We start from the raw sequence: 13576 nt of genomic DNA, 5'->3' as shown, positions 1-13576 counted from the left end.
CACGAGTCATTGTCACAGAAAGACGGAGGGGGAGCAGCGGGTCACAGAGGCAGGAGCCGGCGGCTGAGGCTAAAGCCTGTGCCGCTGCTAAAGAGAAATGAGTATTCACTGCGCTGGCAGTGAATATTCATTTCTCTTACAGTGTGCACAGCTGCCGGCTTCCAGCACACATCCTACTTACCTTCCCTGCGCGCCCTCGCTGAATCTCGTTCCGGGGCCAGCAGCTCTTCAGGCCGAGCGATCACGTGTCCTCCGCTCATTAAGGTAATAAGTATTCACCCCTCTTCATTCCCATAGGTGTGGGTAAATATTCATTACCTTAATGAGCGGGGGACACGTGATCACCCAGCCATAGGAGTAGCTGGCACCAGAACGAGATGCTGCGAAGGCATGCTGGGAAGGGAAGTATGATGTTTTTGTTTTTTTGTTTTTCAATAGCAACCATGCATACAAGAACGGGGATAAGGAGCCATGCACACAAGGACGGGGATAAGGAGCCATGCATACAAGGACGGGGATGAGGAGCCATGCAAACAAGGGCGGGGTTAAGGAGCCTTGCATACAAGGACGGGGATGAGGAGCCATGCATAAAAGGACGGGGATGAGGAGCCATGCAAACAAGGACGGGGTTAAGGAGCCTTGCATACAAGGACGGGGATAAGGAGCAATGTATACAAGGATGGGGATAAAGAGCCATGCATCCAAGAATGGTAATAAGAAGCCCATGCATACAAGGACGGGGATGAGGAGCCATGCATACAAGGACGGGGATGAGGAACCATGCATACAAGGACGGGTATGAGGAGCCATGCATACATGGACGGGGATGAGGAGCCATGCATACAAGGACGGGGATGAGGAGCCATGCATACAAGGACGGGGATGAGGAGCCATGCATACAAGGACGGGGATGAGGAGCCATGCATACAAGGACGGGGATGAGGAGCCATGCATACAAGGACGGGGATGAGGAGCCATGCATACAAGGACGGGGATGAGGAGCCATGCATACAAGGACGGGGATGAGGAGCCATGCATACAAGGACGGGGATGAGGAGCCATGCATACAAGGACGGGGATGAGGAGCCATGCATACAAGGACGGGGATGAGGAGCCATGCATACAAGGACGGGGATGAGGAGCCATGCATACAAGGACGGGGATGAGGAGCCATGCATACAAGGACGGGGATGAGGAGCCAAGCATACAAGGACGGGGATGAGGAGCCATGCATACAAGGACGGGGATGTGGGGACAATGTATACCCGGCTTATACTCGAGTCAATAAGTTTTCCCTGTTTTTTGTGGCCAAATTAGGTGCCTCTGCTTATACTCGGGTCGACTTATACTCGAGTATATACGGTATATTGTGGAGCTGTGTATACTTCTACTGTCCTGCATAAATGGTGTAATTCTCAGTATCCTTATTATTTATGTGTGTATCTATCTAGCTATCATTCAGATTAATTGTGAGAAAACTAGCGGACTCTTTATTAGTCCATATGGCAACGTTTTGGATCCATAACTGAACATTTCTCTGATGTGGAAGTGAAATGTTGCCACATGGGCTAATAAAGAGTATAAAAAAAAAAAAATCTGTTCCATTTTCTTCCACAAAAGTGGTATGATTTTCTTCTCACATCCGATGCCATATTCTACTGTGATTGCACCCTAATGAGTACCTGTATTAAGCCCACGTTCACACGATCAGTATTTGGTCAGTATTTTACATCAGTATTTGTAGCCAAAACCAGGAGTGGAACAATTAGACGAAAAGTATAATAGAAACATATGCACCACTTCTGCATTTATCACCCACTCCTGGTTTTGGCTTACAAATACTGATGTAAAATACTGACCGAATACTGAACATGTGACCGTTGCCTTATTCTGCATATATACACTGCACAGTACCGCTCCTCCTGTCCTGTATATATACACTGCACAGTACCGCTCCTCCTGTCCTTTATATATACACTGCACAGTACCGCTCCTCCTGTCCTTTATATATACACTGCACAGTACCGCTCCTCCTGTCCTGTATATATACACTGCACAGCACCGCTCCTCCTGTCCTGTATATATACACTGCACAGTACTGCTCCTCCTGTCCTGTATATATACACTGCACAGTACCGCGATCATGCCTTGCTCAGGTGTGTACTACGGAGGACAGAGAATGAACTTTAATCCAATATTGCAGCCAGCATGCAGCCAGCGGGTAAGGAAAGGGTGAATCAAACACCCAAAAACCCCGCCTCCATGTCTGAAGATTGTTCCCTTCAAATTCAGGTGACCGTGTCCCTTTAAGATCCGACAACCCCTTTAAGGATGGGCCCGCCACTCATGGGCCACTGCTGTGTGCTTGCCCCCCAGGCTAAAATTTGCCAGTCAGCCCCTGGATAAGTGTGATGCACAGTGTCTGGACAGCCTATTGATGACACCCATAGTATTAGCAGCTGGGCTGTCCAGCACTATATATGCATGCACCACACAAAAACCAAGCCAACACTATCTGTGTGAATAGTGTCTTATGCAAACCTTACCTGTGTGCATTTTTGCTACTAGTGGGGGCCTGTTGCACCCTGCTAGTGCATTTGTCATTTGACAAGGTTTTGGTGAGGTCTGCTTTTCATGATGTAGGGTATGTGCCCACAATCCAGAGTTGCTGCGGGTTTGACACTGCGTATTTCTGCAGTGTCAAACCCGCAGCAGACAGATGTTACAGCATTGGGGATGGGATTTCTTGTCCATTATGCGTCCACAGATGCCCACAGCTCACCTGCGGAGACGGACATATGGCGCATTTCTCCAGATCGCAGCATGTCAATTTTTAGCATCTCCGCAAGAGAAATTACATCAGTAGTACGTATTGAATGTGGTAAATCCACAGGTAGATGCAATAACAGTGCAATGACACTAATCTCTCCTACAAACCACATATCCAAGCCCTTTCCACTTCCTGCTGCCTTCAACTCAAAATATTTCAGCACGGGGCAGCACGGTGGCGCAGTGGATAGCACAGCAGCCTTGCAGCGCTGGAGTCCTGGGTTCAAACCCCACTAAGGACAACTTCTGCAAAGAGTTTGTATCTTCTCTCCGTGTTTGCATGGGTTTCCTCTGGGTACTCCAGTTTCCTCCCACATTCCGAAGACATACTGATAGGGAATTTAGATTGTGAGCCCCAACAGGGACAGCGATGATAATGTGTTAAAAAAAAAAAAAACTAATATATATCTTTATATAAAAATAAAGATTATTATTTATTTCACAGATCCATACATTCCTAAACCATTCCTCCCCTATTACGGGGAGCCCGGGGACACCTCAGTGATACACTGGAATGCTGTAGATAAGCCCCTGATGCCAGTGGCAGCAGCTCATCTGAGATTTTTGGGGCGACAGGTTCCCTTTAAAGGGAACCTGTCACCCCCCCCAGGCGTTTTTAACTAAAAGAGCCACCTTGTGCAGCACTAATGCTGCATTCTGTCAAGGTGGCCCTTTCAGTTGTTGTCCCTTTCAATGCTAAAATAATCGTTTTTATAATTTGTCCCTTCCCTTTAAATCAGACATTCCTGAATGCAGCGATACCCAGTGTGTGTGTGTGTGTGTCTGTGTGTTTTTTTTATTTTTTATTTATTTATTTTGAGTGGGGCAAAAGGGGAGTAATTTAAAATTTTTATGTGGGTATTTTTACTTGCTGTAATAGTCCCCTTAGGAGACTTGAAGCTGCAATCTGCTATCACGTGCTATACATAGCAGGGCTTCAGCCCGGATCCACCCGCAGCTGTTAGAGGCACGTGACAGCTGATCAGATCATCCCTCCCCAGTGAGCTACCTTCGTATTATAAGGCGCACCCCCATTTTTGCTGCCAAATTTGGGGGGTAGGGTGCATCTTATAATCCGAAAAATATGATATATATCCTATCATCTTTATTACTGAAATGAGTAAATTATTGCAGTTGCACATGTTATGTTATATACGTTTTATTTCCTTTGTGTGTATTGAACAGCACAAAAAAGAGAAACAATTCAATAATTTGTCCTTCGCCTCATTGGGGGACACAGAACTGTGAAAAAATGCAATAATTTTCTGGGAGAAATATTTAAAGGGAATCTGTCACCCCAAAAATCCTATATGAGCTAAAGCCACTGGCATCAGGGGCTTATCTACAGCATTCTGTAATGCTGTAGATAAGCCCCCGATGTGAAATGAAAGATGAGAAAAACAGGTTATATTATACTTACCCCGGTACCGTGTCCGTGTGTATGTAATTCTGTCTAATCTCTAAGTAAGAAACACCACAATATGGTTAATGTGTACACCGGGTACAATAAGGTTCTATAGTACCTGTCTTTTGTGCTTCTATGAAGGAAACAACTCCTACAACATTTTTTTTGTGGCTGTCTACCACCTCTGCTCTATCTATTATTAGCAATAAGCTTTAATTAAACTGAACTAGAACACACCCCAGTAATGTTTTATGATCTAAAGCTAAATCGGGCCACCTCTAACGAAAGTGTTTTTTTTTTTTTTTTTCGTTTTGTTTCATGCTTTCACTCCAGTTCATAATGTAAAGCCAGAATGCCTGGACTCCTACAATAAATTGACGTGAGTACCATCTATTCACACGGCTATGTATGTAGGGGTCAGTCCTGTTTTTGCTCTGTCTTCTTGGTATGCATATACATCCTCAGAAAAAAAGTGGCACAGATCGAACCACATTATTATTATTATTATTATTATTATTATTATTAATAATCATGCACAGAAGGACACAGTGGACATTAGTCAGATGATTCTTTAATTTTTTATTTTTTTTGTAACGTGACTTTCAAAATGATAGTTCAATTCTGCTTCATTGTTACGTTCATAATGGATCCTATATAAAAGTTATCATGTAAATTGGCCCTCGTTTGTATATTTTATATTGCTCAAAACCAGATTACATAATTAAAAACTTGTGCTTGCCTTCCGGTCTTGTGCTGCGTACTGAGAATTTGCTATATATTTCTGCTTGTGCTTCTGACAATTTTCCTTGTCTATGCTCAATCTGCAAGTTTTGTATAAATAATCCAGTAACAAGGAACCCCCTCTAAAGCAGATAGATGAAGCTGCAACCCATAATGAGGTCCTGGTTATGGGGGACTTTAACTACCCGGATATTAACTGGGAAACAGAAACCTGTGAAACCCATAAAGGCAACAGGTTTCTGCTAATAACCAAGAAAAATTATCTTTCACAATTGGTGCAGAATCCAACCAGAAGAGCAGCACTTTTAGACCTAATACTATCTAATAGACCTGACAGAATAACAAATCTGCAGGTGGTTGGGCATTTAGGAAATAGCGACCACAATATTGTGCAGTTTCACCTGTCTTTCACTAGGGGGACTTGTCAGGGAGTCACAAAAACATTGAACTTTAGGAAGGCAAAGTTTGACCAGCTTAGAGATGCCCTTAATCTGGTAGACTGGGACAATATCCTCAGAAATGAGAATACAGATAATAAATGGGAAATGTTTTAAGAACATCCTAAATAGGCAGTGTAAGCGGTTTATACCTTGTGGGAATAAAAGGACTAGAAATAGGAAAAACCCAATGTGGCTAAACAAAGAAGTAAGACAGGCAATTAACAGTAAAAAGAAAGCATTTGCACTACTAAAGCAGGATGGCACCATTGAAGCTCTAAAAAACTATAGGGAGAAAAATACTTTATCTAAAAAACTAATTAAAGCTGCCAAAAAGGAAACAGAGAAGCACATTGCTAAGGAGAGTAAAACTAATCCCAAACTGTTCTTCAACTATATCAATAGTAAAAGAATAAAAACTGAAAATGTAGGCCCCTTAAAAAATAGTGAGGAAAGAATGGTTGTAGATGACGAGGAAAAAGCTAACATACTAAACACCTTCTTCTCCACGGTATTCACGGTGGAAAATGAAATGCTAGGTGAAGTCCCAAGAAACAATGAAAACCCTATAGTAAGGGTCACCAATCTAACCCAAGAAGAGGTGCGAAACCGGCTAAATAAGATTAAAATAGATAAATCTCCGGGTCCAGATGGCATACACCCACGAGTACTAAGAGAACTAAGTAATGTAATAGATAAACCATTATTTCTTATTTTTAGGGACTCTATAGCGACAGGGTCTGTTCCGCAGGACTGGCGCATAGCAAATGTGGTGCCAATATTCAAAAAGGGCTCTAAAAGTGAACCTGGAAATTATAGGCCAGTAAGTCTAACCTCTATTGTTGGTAAAATATTTGAAGGGTTTCTGAGGGATGTTATCCTGGATTATCTCAATGAGAATAACTGTTTAACTCCATATCAGCATGGGTTTATGAGAAATCACTCCTGTCAAACCAATCTAATCAGTTTTTATGAAGAGGTAAGCTATAGGCTGGACCACGGTGAGTCATTGGACGTGGTATATCTCGATTTTTCCAAAGCGTTTGATACCGTGCCGCACAAGAGGTTGGTACACAAAATGAGAATGCTTGGTCTGGGGGAAAATGTGTGTAAATGGGTTAGTAACTGGCTTAGTGATAGAAAGCAGAGGGTGGTTATAAATGGTATAGTCTCTAACTGGGTCGCTGTGACCAGTGGGGTACCGCAGGGGTCAGTATTGGGACCTGTTCTCTTCAACATATTCATTAATGATCTGGTAAAAGGTTTACACAGTAAAATATCGATATTTGCAGATGATACAAAACTATGTAAAGCAGTTAATACAAGAGAAGATAGTATTCTGCTACAGATGGATCTGGATAAGTTGGAAACTTGGGCTGAAAGGTGGCAGATGAGGTTTAACAATGATAAATGTAAGGTTATACACATGGGAAGAGGGAATCAATATCACCATTACACACTGAACGGGAAACCACTGGGTAAATCTGACAGGGAGAAGGACTTGGGGATCCTAGTTAATGATAAACTTACCTGGAGCAGCCAGTGCCAGGCAGCAGCTGCCAAGGCAAACAGGATCATGGGGTGCATTAAAAGAGGTCTGGATACACATGATGAGAGCATTATACTGCCTCTGTACAAATCCCTAGTTAGACCGCACATGGAGTACTGTGTCCAGTTTTGGGCACCGGTGCTCAGGAAGGATATAATGGAACTAGAGAGAGTACAAAGGAGGGCAACAAAATTAATAAAGGGGATGGGAGAACTACAATACCCAGATAGATTAGCGAAATTAGGATTATTTAGTCTAGAAAAAAGACGACTGAGGGGCGATCTAATAACCATGTATAAGTATATAAGGGGACCATACAAATATCTCGCTGAGGATCTGTTTATACCAAGGAAGGTGACGGGCACAAGGGGGCATTCTTTGCGTCTGGAGGAGAGAAGGTTTTTCCACCAACATAGAAGAGGATTCTTTACTGTTAGGGCAGTGAGAATCTGGAATTGCTTGCCTGAGGAGGTGGTGATGGCGAACTCAGTCGAGGGGTTCAAGAGAGGCCTGGATGTCTTCCTGGAGCAGAACAATATTGTATCATACAATTATTAGGTTCTGTAGAAGGACGTAGATCTGGGTATTTATTATGATGGAATATAGGCTGAACTGGATGGACAAATGTCTTTTTTCGGCCTTACTAACTATGTTACTATGTATAGTGTGTATATGACCTAATAGTATTTTAGGATAGACCCTTTAATTCACATATTTTTTTCATGTAATATATAGAGAAGAAGTGCTGCCTAAACTACACCAAGACGCAGATTACCCATGTGACTTGGTGGGTAATTGGAATACATGGTATGGGGAGCAAGACCAAGCAGGTGAGTACAGACCTTTTTGGGAAGGTATGTGCATAGCTTCCGGTTAAATGATGGTTTCCATTTCAGTTCATCTGTGGCGGTTCTCTGGGGGATATCCTGCACTTATGGACTGTATGAATAAGTTGAAAAATAACAAGGTAATGAGCAAAGACAACGTTAAAGCCATTTAGTAGACCTACTGTTTATATCTATAATGCATAACTTTCATTTACTCTTTACTTTACTTTTGCCCCCACACCAAGTTTTTCCACAAAGTAATATGCATCCCACCGGCTTGCCAGTTCTACCAATGCAGCATATTCTCTCTTTTCTGCAGGAATACCTGGCTTTCCGTGAGGAGCGTAGTCGCATGCTGCTTTCCCGTAGAAACCAACTGCTTCTGGAGTTTAGTTTTTGGAATGAGCCAACACCTCGTAAAGGTCCTAACATCTATGAATTGCGTACATATAGATTGAAGGTCTGTTCAAAAGCCTAATTTATTTTTACTGACCGATGTACATGCAGCTAGGCATAAAACTATATGGACAGTGACTATAATTCCATCATTCAGCCCCTTCCATTAGTAAAAAAGTATATGAAACAAAGCTATCAGGATGTGAATAAAGGTTTTAAAAAATTGCATAAAAGAGTTATTCCAGCTCTACTCACTTCTGTATTGGGAGGTGAGCAACTCTGGTGATGTCACATCTACTAATTCCTGCCAGGATGAATGGGTGGAACAAGTACACAAATTCTTCCTAAAATAATAAGGTAAAAGGCCACAAATCAGGTACCAGTAAAGTTAGTTGTGCACACCAACATCGCGTAGAATGATTCAGAAGGGTTGCGAGAAATCCAAACCTGTTGGATTTTTGGTTGCAAGTTGCAGGTGACTTGCTTTCATAGATTTGAATGTAAGACCAGTATGACTGATTCGCTTACAGTATGTCTGCAATTTCCTTTTCTTCTCAAATCACAGCTCTAAAATAGTTACGTAACACAAGTTGCACAAATATTTTTTTGTTGCACGACTTGTTTGAGGCGCAACATATGTTGCCAAATAATTGCAATCCTAACCTAAAACTTATCCATATGGGGCAACTTTTTACAATATGGCTGCAATTTCTAATAAAGAGAACAAACTAATCTTTTGTATCTTTTTTGTATTTTTTTTTTATTTATTTTTTATAATGTAGTAGTCTGGTTTATTACCCTTTCTTACTTTCTTCATAGGTAAAAGTGATGTGTAAGTGTGCCGTTGAAACTGCATTGCTGGGGTAGATCTGTATCCTAAATGGTCTGCGGATCTCCTGACTTTGCTTACGAGGGGTACTCGTGACTAGAGTTGAGCGAATTTGTTTGGAATCGGTCGCGGAATCTGAATTTGCCATATTCGTACCCTATTCGTGCCGAAATGTATGTTTGATGATCGGTTCCGAACATATTTGGTAATTTCTACTCCCATTGACTCTAATGACGTTCGGCTGTATTCGACGAATATTACAAAAACAATGTTCACTGCTGATCATATTCGGACCCAAATCCGAACAAATTCGCTCAACTCTACTCATGAAGCGTGTCCGCTCTCTCTCTTGTACAGAAAAGTGCTGTGCAGGAGTGGATTATGGACAGCGCTTTCACTGTAACTTTAGCATGTTCTATGATATAAAAAGGAGAGGGCGGACACACTGGGCAGAATCCCACCTCTTGCATCAAGAGATCGGTACACTAATGGGTATACAGATGTTCCACAGCAATGCAATATAAACACACTTTCACATCAGTTCAGAATAGAGGAATTAACCCAATTACAACATTTCTGCAAATCACATTTCTGGAATAAAAGTGAAAACAAAAGTTTTTCTCTTAATGCTACATTTAAAAAAAAAAAAACCTTGATTTTAAAGCTAAAATTCTACTTTTCAGTTACATTCTCATGGTTTTGTTTCACACCTATTGTTCTGATATACAGAGGCTGTATGATAAAATTTCTGCCCCTGTACAAACATTTATCCTGTATGTACAGATTTTTAACTCTTTAAGCGTTTTGCAAATAAAGGGGTTGTCCAGGCAAAACATATTGATGAATTATTCATAGGATAGATGTTCCATATCCGATCGGAGGGAATCTGACTCTTAACACCCACACCGAGCAACGGTTATTTGCTCCAGTAACCGCAAAATGTAAAGGCCTTGCACGGAGCATGTAGCTGTATATAATATGTAGTTGACACTTTTGGATACTGCAGAATAGCACTTATCAAAAATCATAAGATAGTAGCATCAGCCATGGCATCCCAATGCATCTACACTGTGCAGTCGTGTTCCAGGGGGCTGATAAGGTGATGGATTTACGTTTTTGATGGTAGCATCTAAGGGATTAAACAGGAGGGATTGCCTTCATCTGTAATCATGACCAATTTTGCCAGGTGTGAGCTGTATTTTATAGTTGATGGTGAGGGCTCAGATGCTGAGCATGCACCATATACAGGACATAACTGTATGGCAGATTGTCATACATGGGTTGATGGCTTCAAAATGTAACACATATGCCTAATCCTTTTACTGTCAAGGAAATGTGTAATACTTATGTATGTAATATATCTTAACTTTTACAGCTCAAATAGAACTGGATGCATATAAAGTTTTACTTCCTAATTCTGTGTCTTGTAAAGGAGGGAGAAAATGGGGATTTTTGTGTACTCACCGTAAATAAGGATTTTTGTGTACTCACCAAAAAATCCTTTTCTCCGAGCCATTCATTGGGGGACACAGACCGTGGGTGTATGCTGCTGCCACTAGGAGGCTGACACTAAGTGATACAAAGAAAGTTAGCTCCTCCTCTGCTGTATACACCCTCCTGCTTGCTCTCGGCTAACCAGTTCGGTGCAAAAGCAGTAGGAGATCAATAATAACATATGAGAGTATAATATATCAAATTATATATGAGAGTATAGCATGTCAAAATATATGTAGTATAGCATGTGAAATTATATATGAGAGAATAGCATGTTAATTATAAAAAAACAAGCACAAACTAATAACAGGGCGGGAGCTGTGTCCCCCAATGAATGGCTCAGAGAAAAGGATTTTACGGTGAGTACACAAAAATCCTTATGTCTCCTTCGCCTCATTGGGGGACACAGACCGTGGGACGTCCCAAAGCAGTTCCTGGGCGGGAACAACATCAGATCAGACCCTGTGTAATGCTACTTACAAGTGCGCCACCGCAGCCTGCAGAGTCCACCTGCCCAGACTCACGTCTGTGGGACAGGGACGGGCTGAGGACAACCTTGCCTTGATGGTTATAAGGAAAAAAGATCTGAAGGAACAGAGCGGCCAGCTCCGAAGACTCTTCGGAATTGACCTGGACAACGCGGATGTCCAGGATCATTGGGGCCTTCCCGTTTCCTAAAGACCCTCGGAACTAGTGGAAAAGGTGTGAAGGAGCTGGTATCACAGAAGAACCAGAGGATGCACTACGACGGCTATTGGGTTTCGAAGCCGAATCCTGAACTAGAGTACATTGGCGTTCAGGCTGGACGCCATCCGATCTACATCTGGAGTGCTCCAGTGAATGCAGATATGTTGGAAGACTTTCGGATGAATTTCCCACTCACTCGAGGCGAGGCCCTGGCGGCTGAAGAGAAACTGCCGCCCAGAGCTTTACTCCTGGAATGAGTATTGCCGAGATCCCCGGATGATAGATCTCGGCCCATCAGAGAGGGTGAGGTACGTAGGTCAAGGTGTCTGCCCGCAGGTACCTGCTAGATGATAGACGTATTGCACAGCCGTGATATCCAACTGAATTTGGATGGGGAGACCTGCCGGAGGGCATTGGGCCTGCTGTAAGCCCAGAGGTACCACTGGGATCCCCAGAAAAAAACTGATCAGGAGACTGGATTCCCGAAATAACCAGGGGCCTTGAGCTGGGACGCTCCGTAGTTACTAGCATCCATTGAACCAGAAGAAGGGATCTCCCCCGGATGAGAAAGACACTCAAAGATTACCCTTTGGAAACCTGTTTGACCTGTAGAAAAAACAAGCGGAGCGAAGGGAACTGCCTCCATTGCTGCTATTCTACCGAAGGATACTCATAGCAAATCGGATGGAATGAGGGCAGGTATAGACTGGGGCTGAAATCAGCCCTGTCTTGAGGACCCGTGTCTTTTAATGATGTAGCAGAAGAGAGAGCCCACGACCAGACAGGCCGTTCTGGCATTTGCCTGATGGCCATTCCGGCCCGGAAAGAGGGGATGAGAGACCAAGTGCGGGGGCTCCCTGTTGAAGGACCACGGCTTCAAGGGAGGATTCCAACCCTCTGGAGGTGTCCAGGATCGTCCTTAAAAAAGGATATCTGCTGTGCTGGAAACGAGGAAGATCTGTCTATCCGCCAGCCCAGGTGAGGAAGGGTATCGTAAAGTGTGTGCGTGTATATGTATATCTATATTCTCAGATGGGCTCAGCGTAATCCACAGAACAGCTTGAAGTCGACCAGATAGGAGAGGACGACCACGCACCCAGAGTGCCAGAGGGGCATGACAGCCGCCATGATAACGGCGAACACTTTGGGAGCAGTAGCAAAGCCGAAGGGAAAGGTCGTGACTTGTGAAGGTAAGCGTTCCAAATGTCGATGGATGCCAGAAAAAAACTCCAGTTTTCCTAATAAAGTGATGGCCGAGTGAGGGAACTCCATCCAAAGGAGGATGACCTTTTCGAAGCTTGTTAGAAGTTCGTTCCAGGATCGGTCTTACCTTTCGGTCCTCCTTTTGGAACCAAGATCCCTCAGCTCTAGACTGTCCTGGACAACCCTTCCACTGTTGGTTGTATCTATAGGACCCTGCTATCCTTTGTTCCCACGTGGGGAACACTCCCAACTACTCACTGAATAAGCGACCACTCTGTAAGGGAGTGATCACAGAAGTTTTTTTTTTTTTAATGCAGAGTATGCTTCCGTTCTCTGATCCATAAAGCTGAATGAAATGGGATTCGCTGCAGACAGCGCCGCGCAACTAGCCGCATTCAAAGAGGCGTGCACCAGAAAAACCTCCCGCTCAAGAGATTTGAATGGCCCGCTGTACTGTCTCCGGAGGAGAGATAATTGATCTGAAAGAAACAAATATAGACCAACACTGGAACCATCAGTAACAAAAAACTTCATAGACCAAGCAACCTATGGTGAGGTGTATAGCATATTTTACATAGACACTCCTATGTGTTGCGGACACTACTCCAATCTTTCTGTAAATGAAAGTAGCTAAGGTGTCCGACCTGTAGACCATTGGTCTGGTAACCCGTGTGGGCTAAGCAAGGATAAAGCGCTGAACTCAATGCTGCAAGACGGAACGAGTCATTGCCTGCCAGTCAATGGTATTTTTTAAAGATGATCCATCGGACAGGAATACTGGTAGTGCCAGGTAGCGAAGTGCGCGGTTGCATCCGCCAGGTGAGGAAAAGAACCCATCTCTTGAGTTGCTGCCGTCTTTGAACGTGCGGAGATAAAAGGATGAACTCTCAATCAACCAACCTCTTAACAGGGAGGTGGAGAGGAATCGTCCGCCTCCTCGCATCATCCGTTAAATAGTGGCGATGCAGAGGGGAACTGCTCGGACGTCAAAAGGAGGGCATCTGTACATCCATGGAGTTTAAGTCCCCGGGAGGACCGGGCTGACATTAGGCCCAGCTGTAGAAGAGTATACGTGGAGGCGACACTCCATGTGCTCATTTGATGATAGTGTGAGGAGATCGGTGTCCTTTGAAGGCCACGTCGTCCTTAAAAAAAAACAATTAAACTAGGCATGGCATC

The 13576-nt window shown here is 43.4% G+C and overlaps 1 protein-coding gene across 2 annotated transcripts in view; it reads left to right on the top strand.

Moving 5' to 3' along the window:
- NIPSNAP1 (nipsnap homolog 1) overlaps window positions 1-13576 on the top strand; it is a 67690-nt gene that overhangs the window by 15952 nt on the left and 38162 nt on the right. For both annotated transcript variants that reach the window (XM_069760059.1, XM_069760057.1), the window contains exons 3-6: window positions 4568-4613; window positions 7697-7791; window positions 7858-7928; window positions 8108-8248. In XM_069760059.1, the coding sequence (XP_069616160.1) occupies window positions 4568-4613; window positions 7697-7791; window positions 7858-7928; window positions 8108-8248 (353 nt within the window). The remainder of the gene's footprint in view (window positions 1-4567; window positions 4614-7696; window positions 7792-7857; window positions 7929-8107; window positions 8249-13576) is intronic.

Source organism: Ranitomeya imitator, chromosome 1 (genome assembly GCF_032444005.1).
Source record: "Ranitomeya imitator isolate aRanImi1 chromosome 1, aRanImi1.pri, whole genome shotgun sequence".
Classification (NCBI taxonomy): domain Eukaryota; kingdom Metazoa; phylum Chordata; class Amphibia; order Anura; family Dendrobatidae; genus Ranitomeya; species Ranitomeya imitator.
The sequence above is the reverse complement of the archived record's forward strand: the minus strand, read 5'-3'. Positions and strand labels throughout refer to the sequence as shown.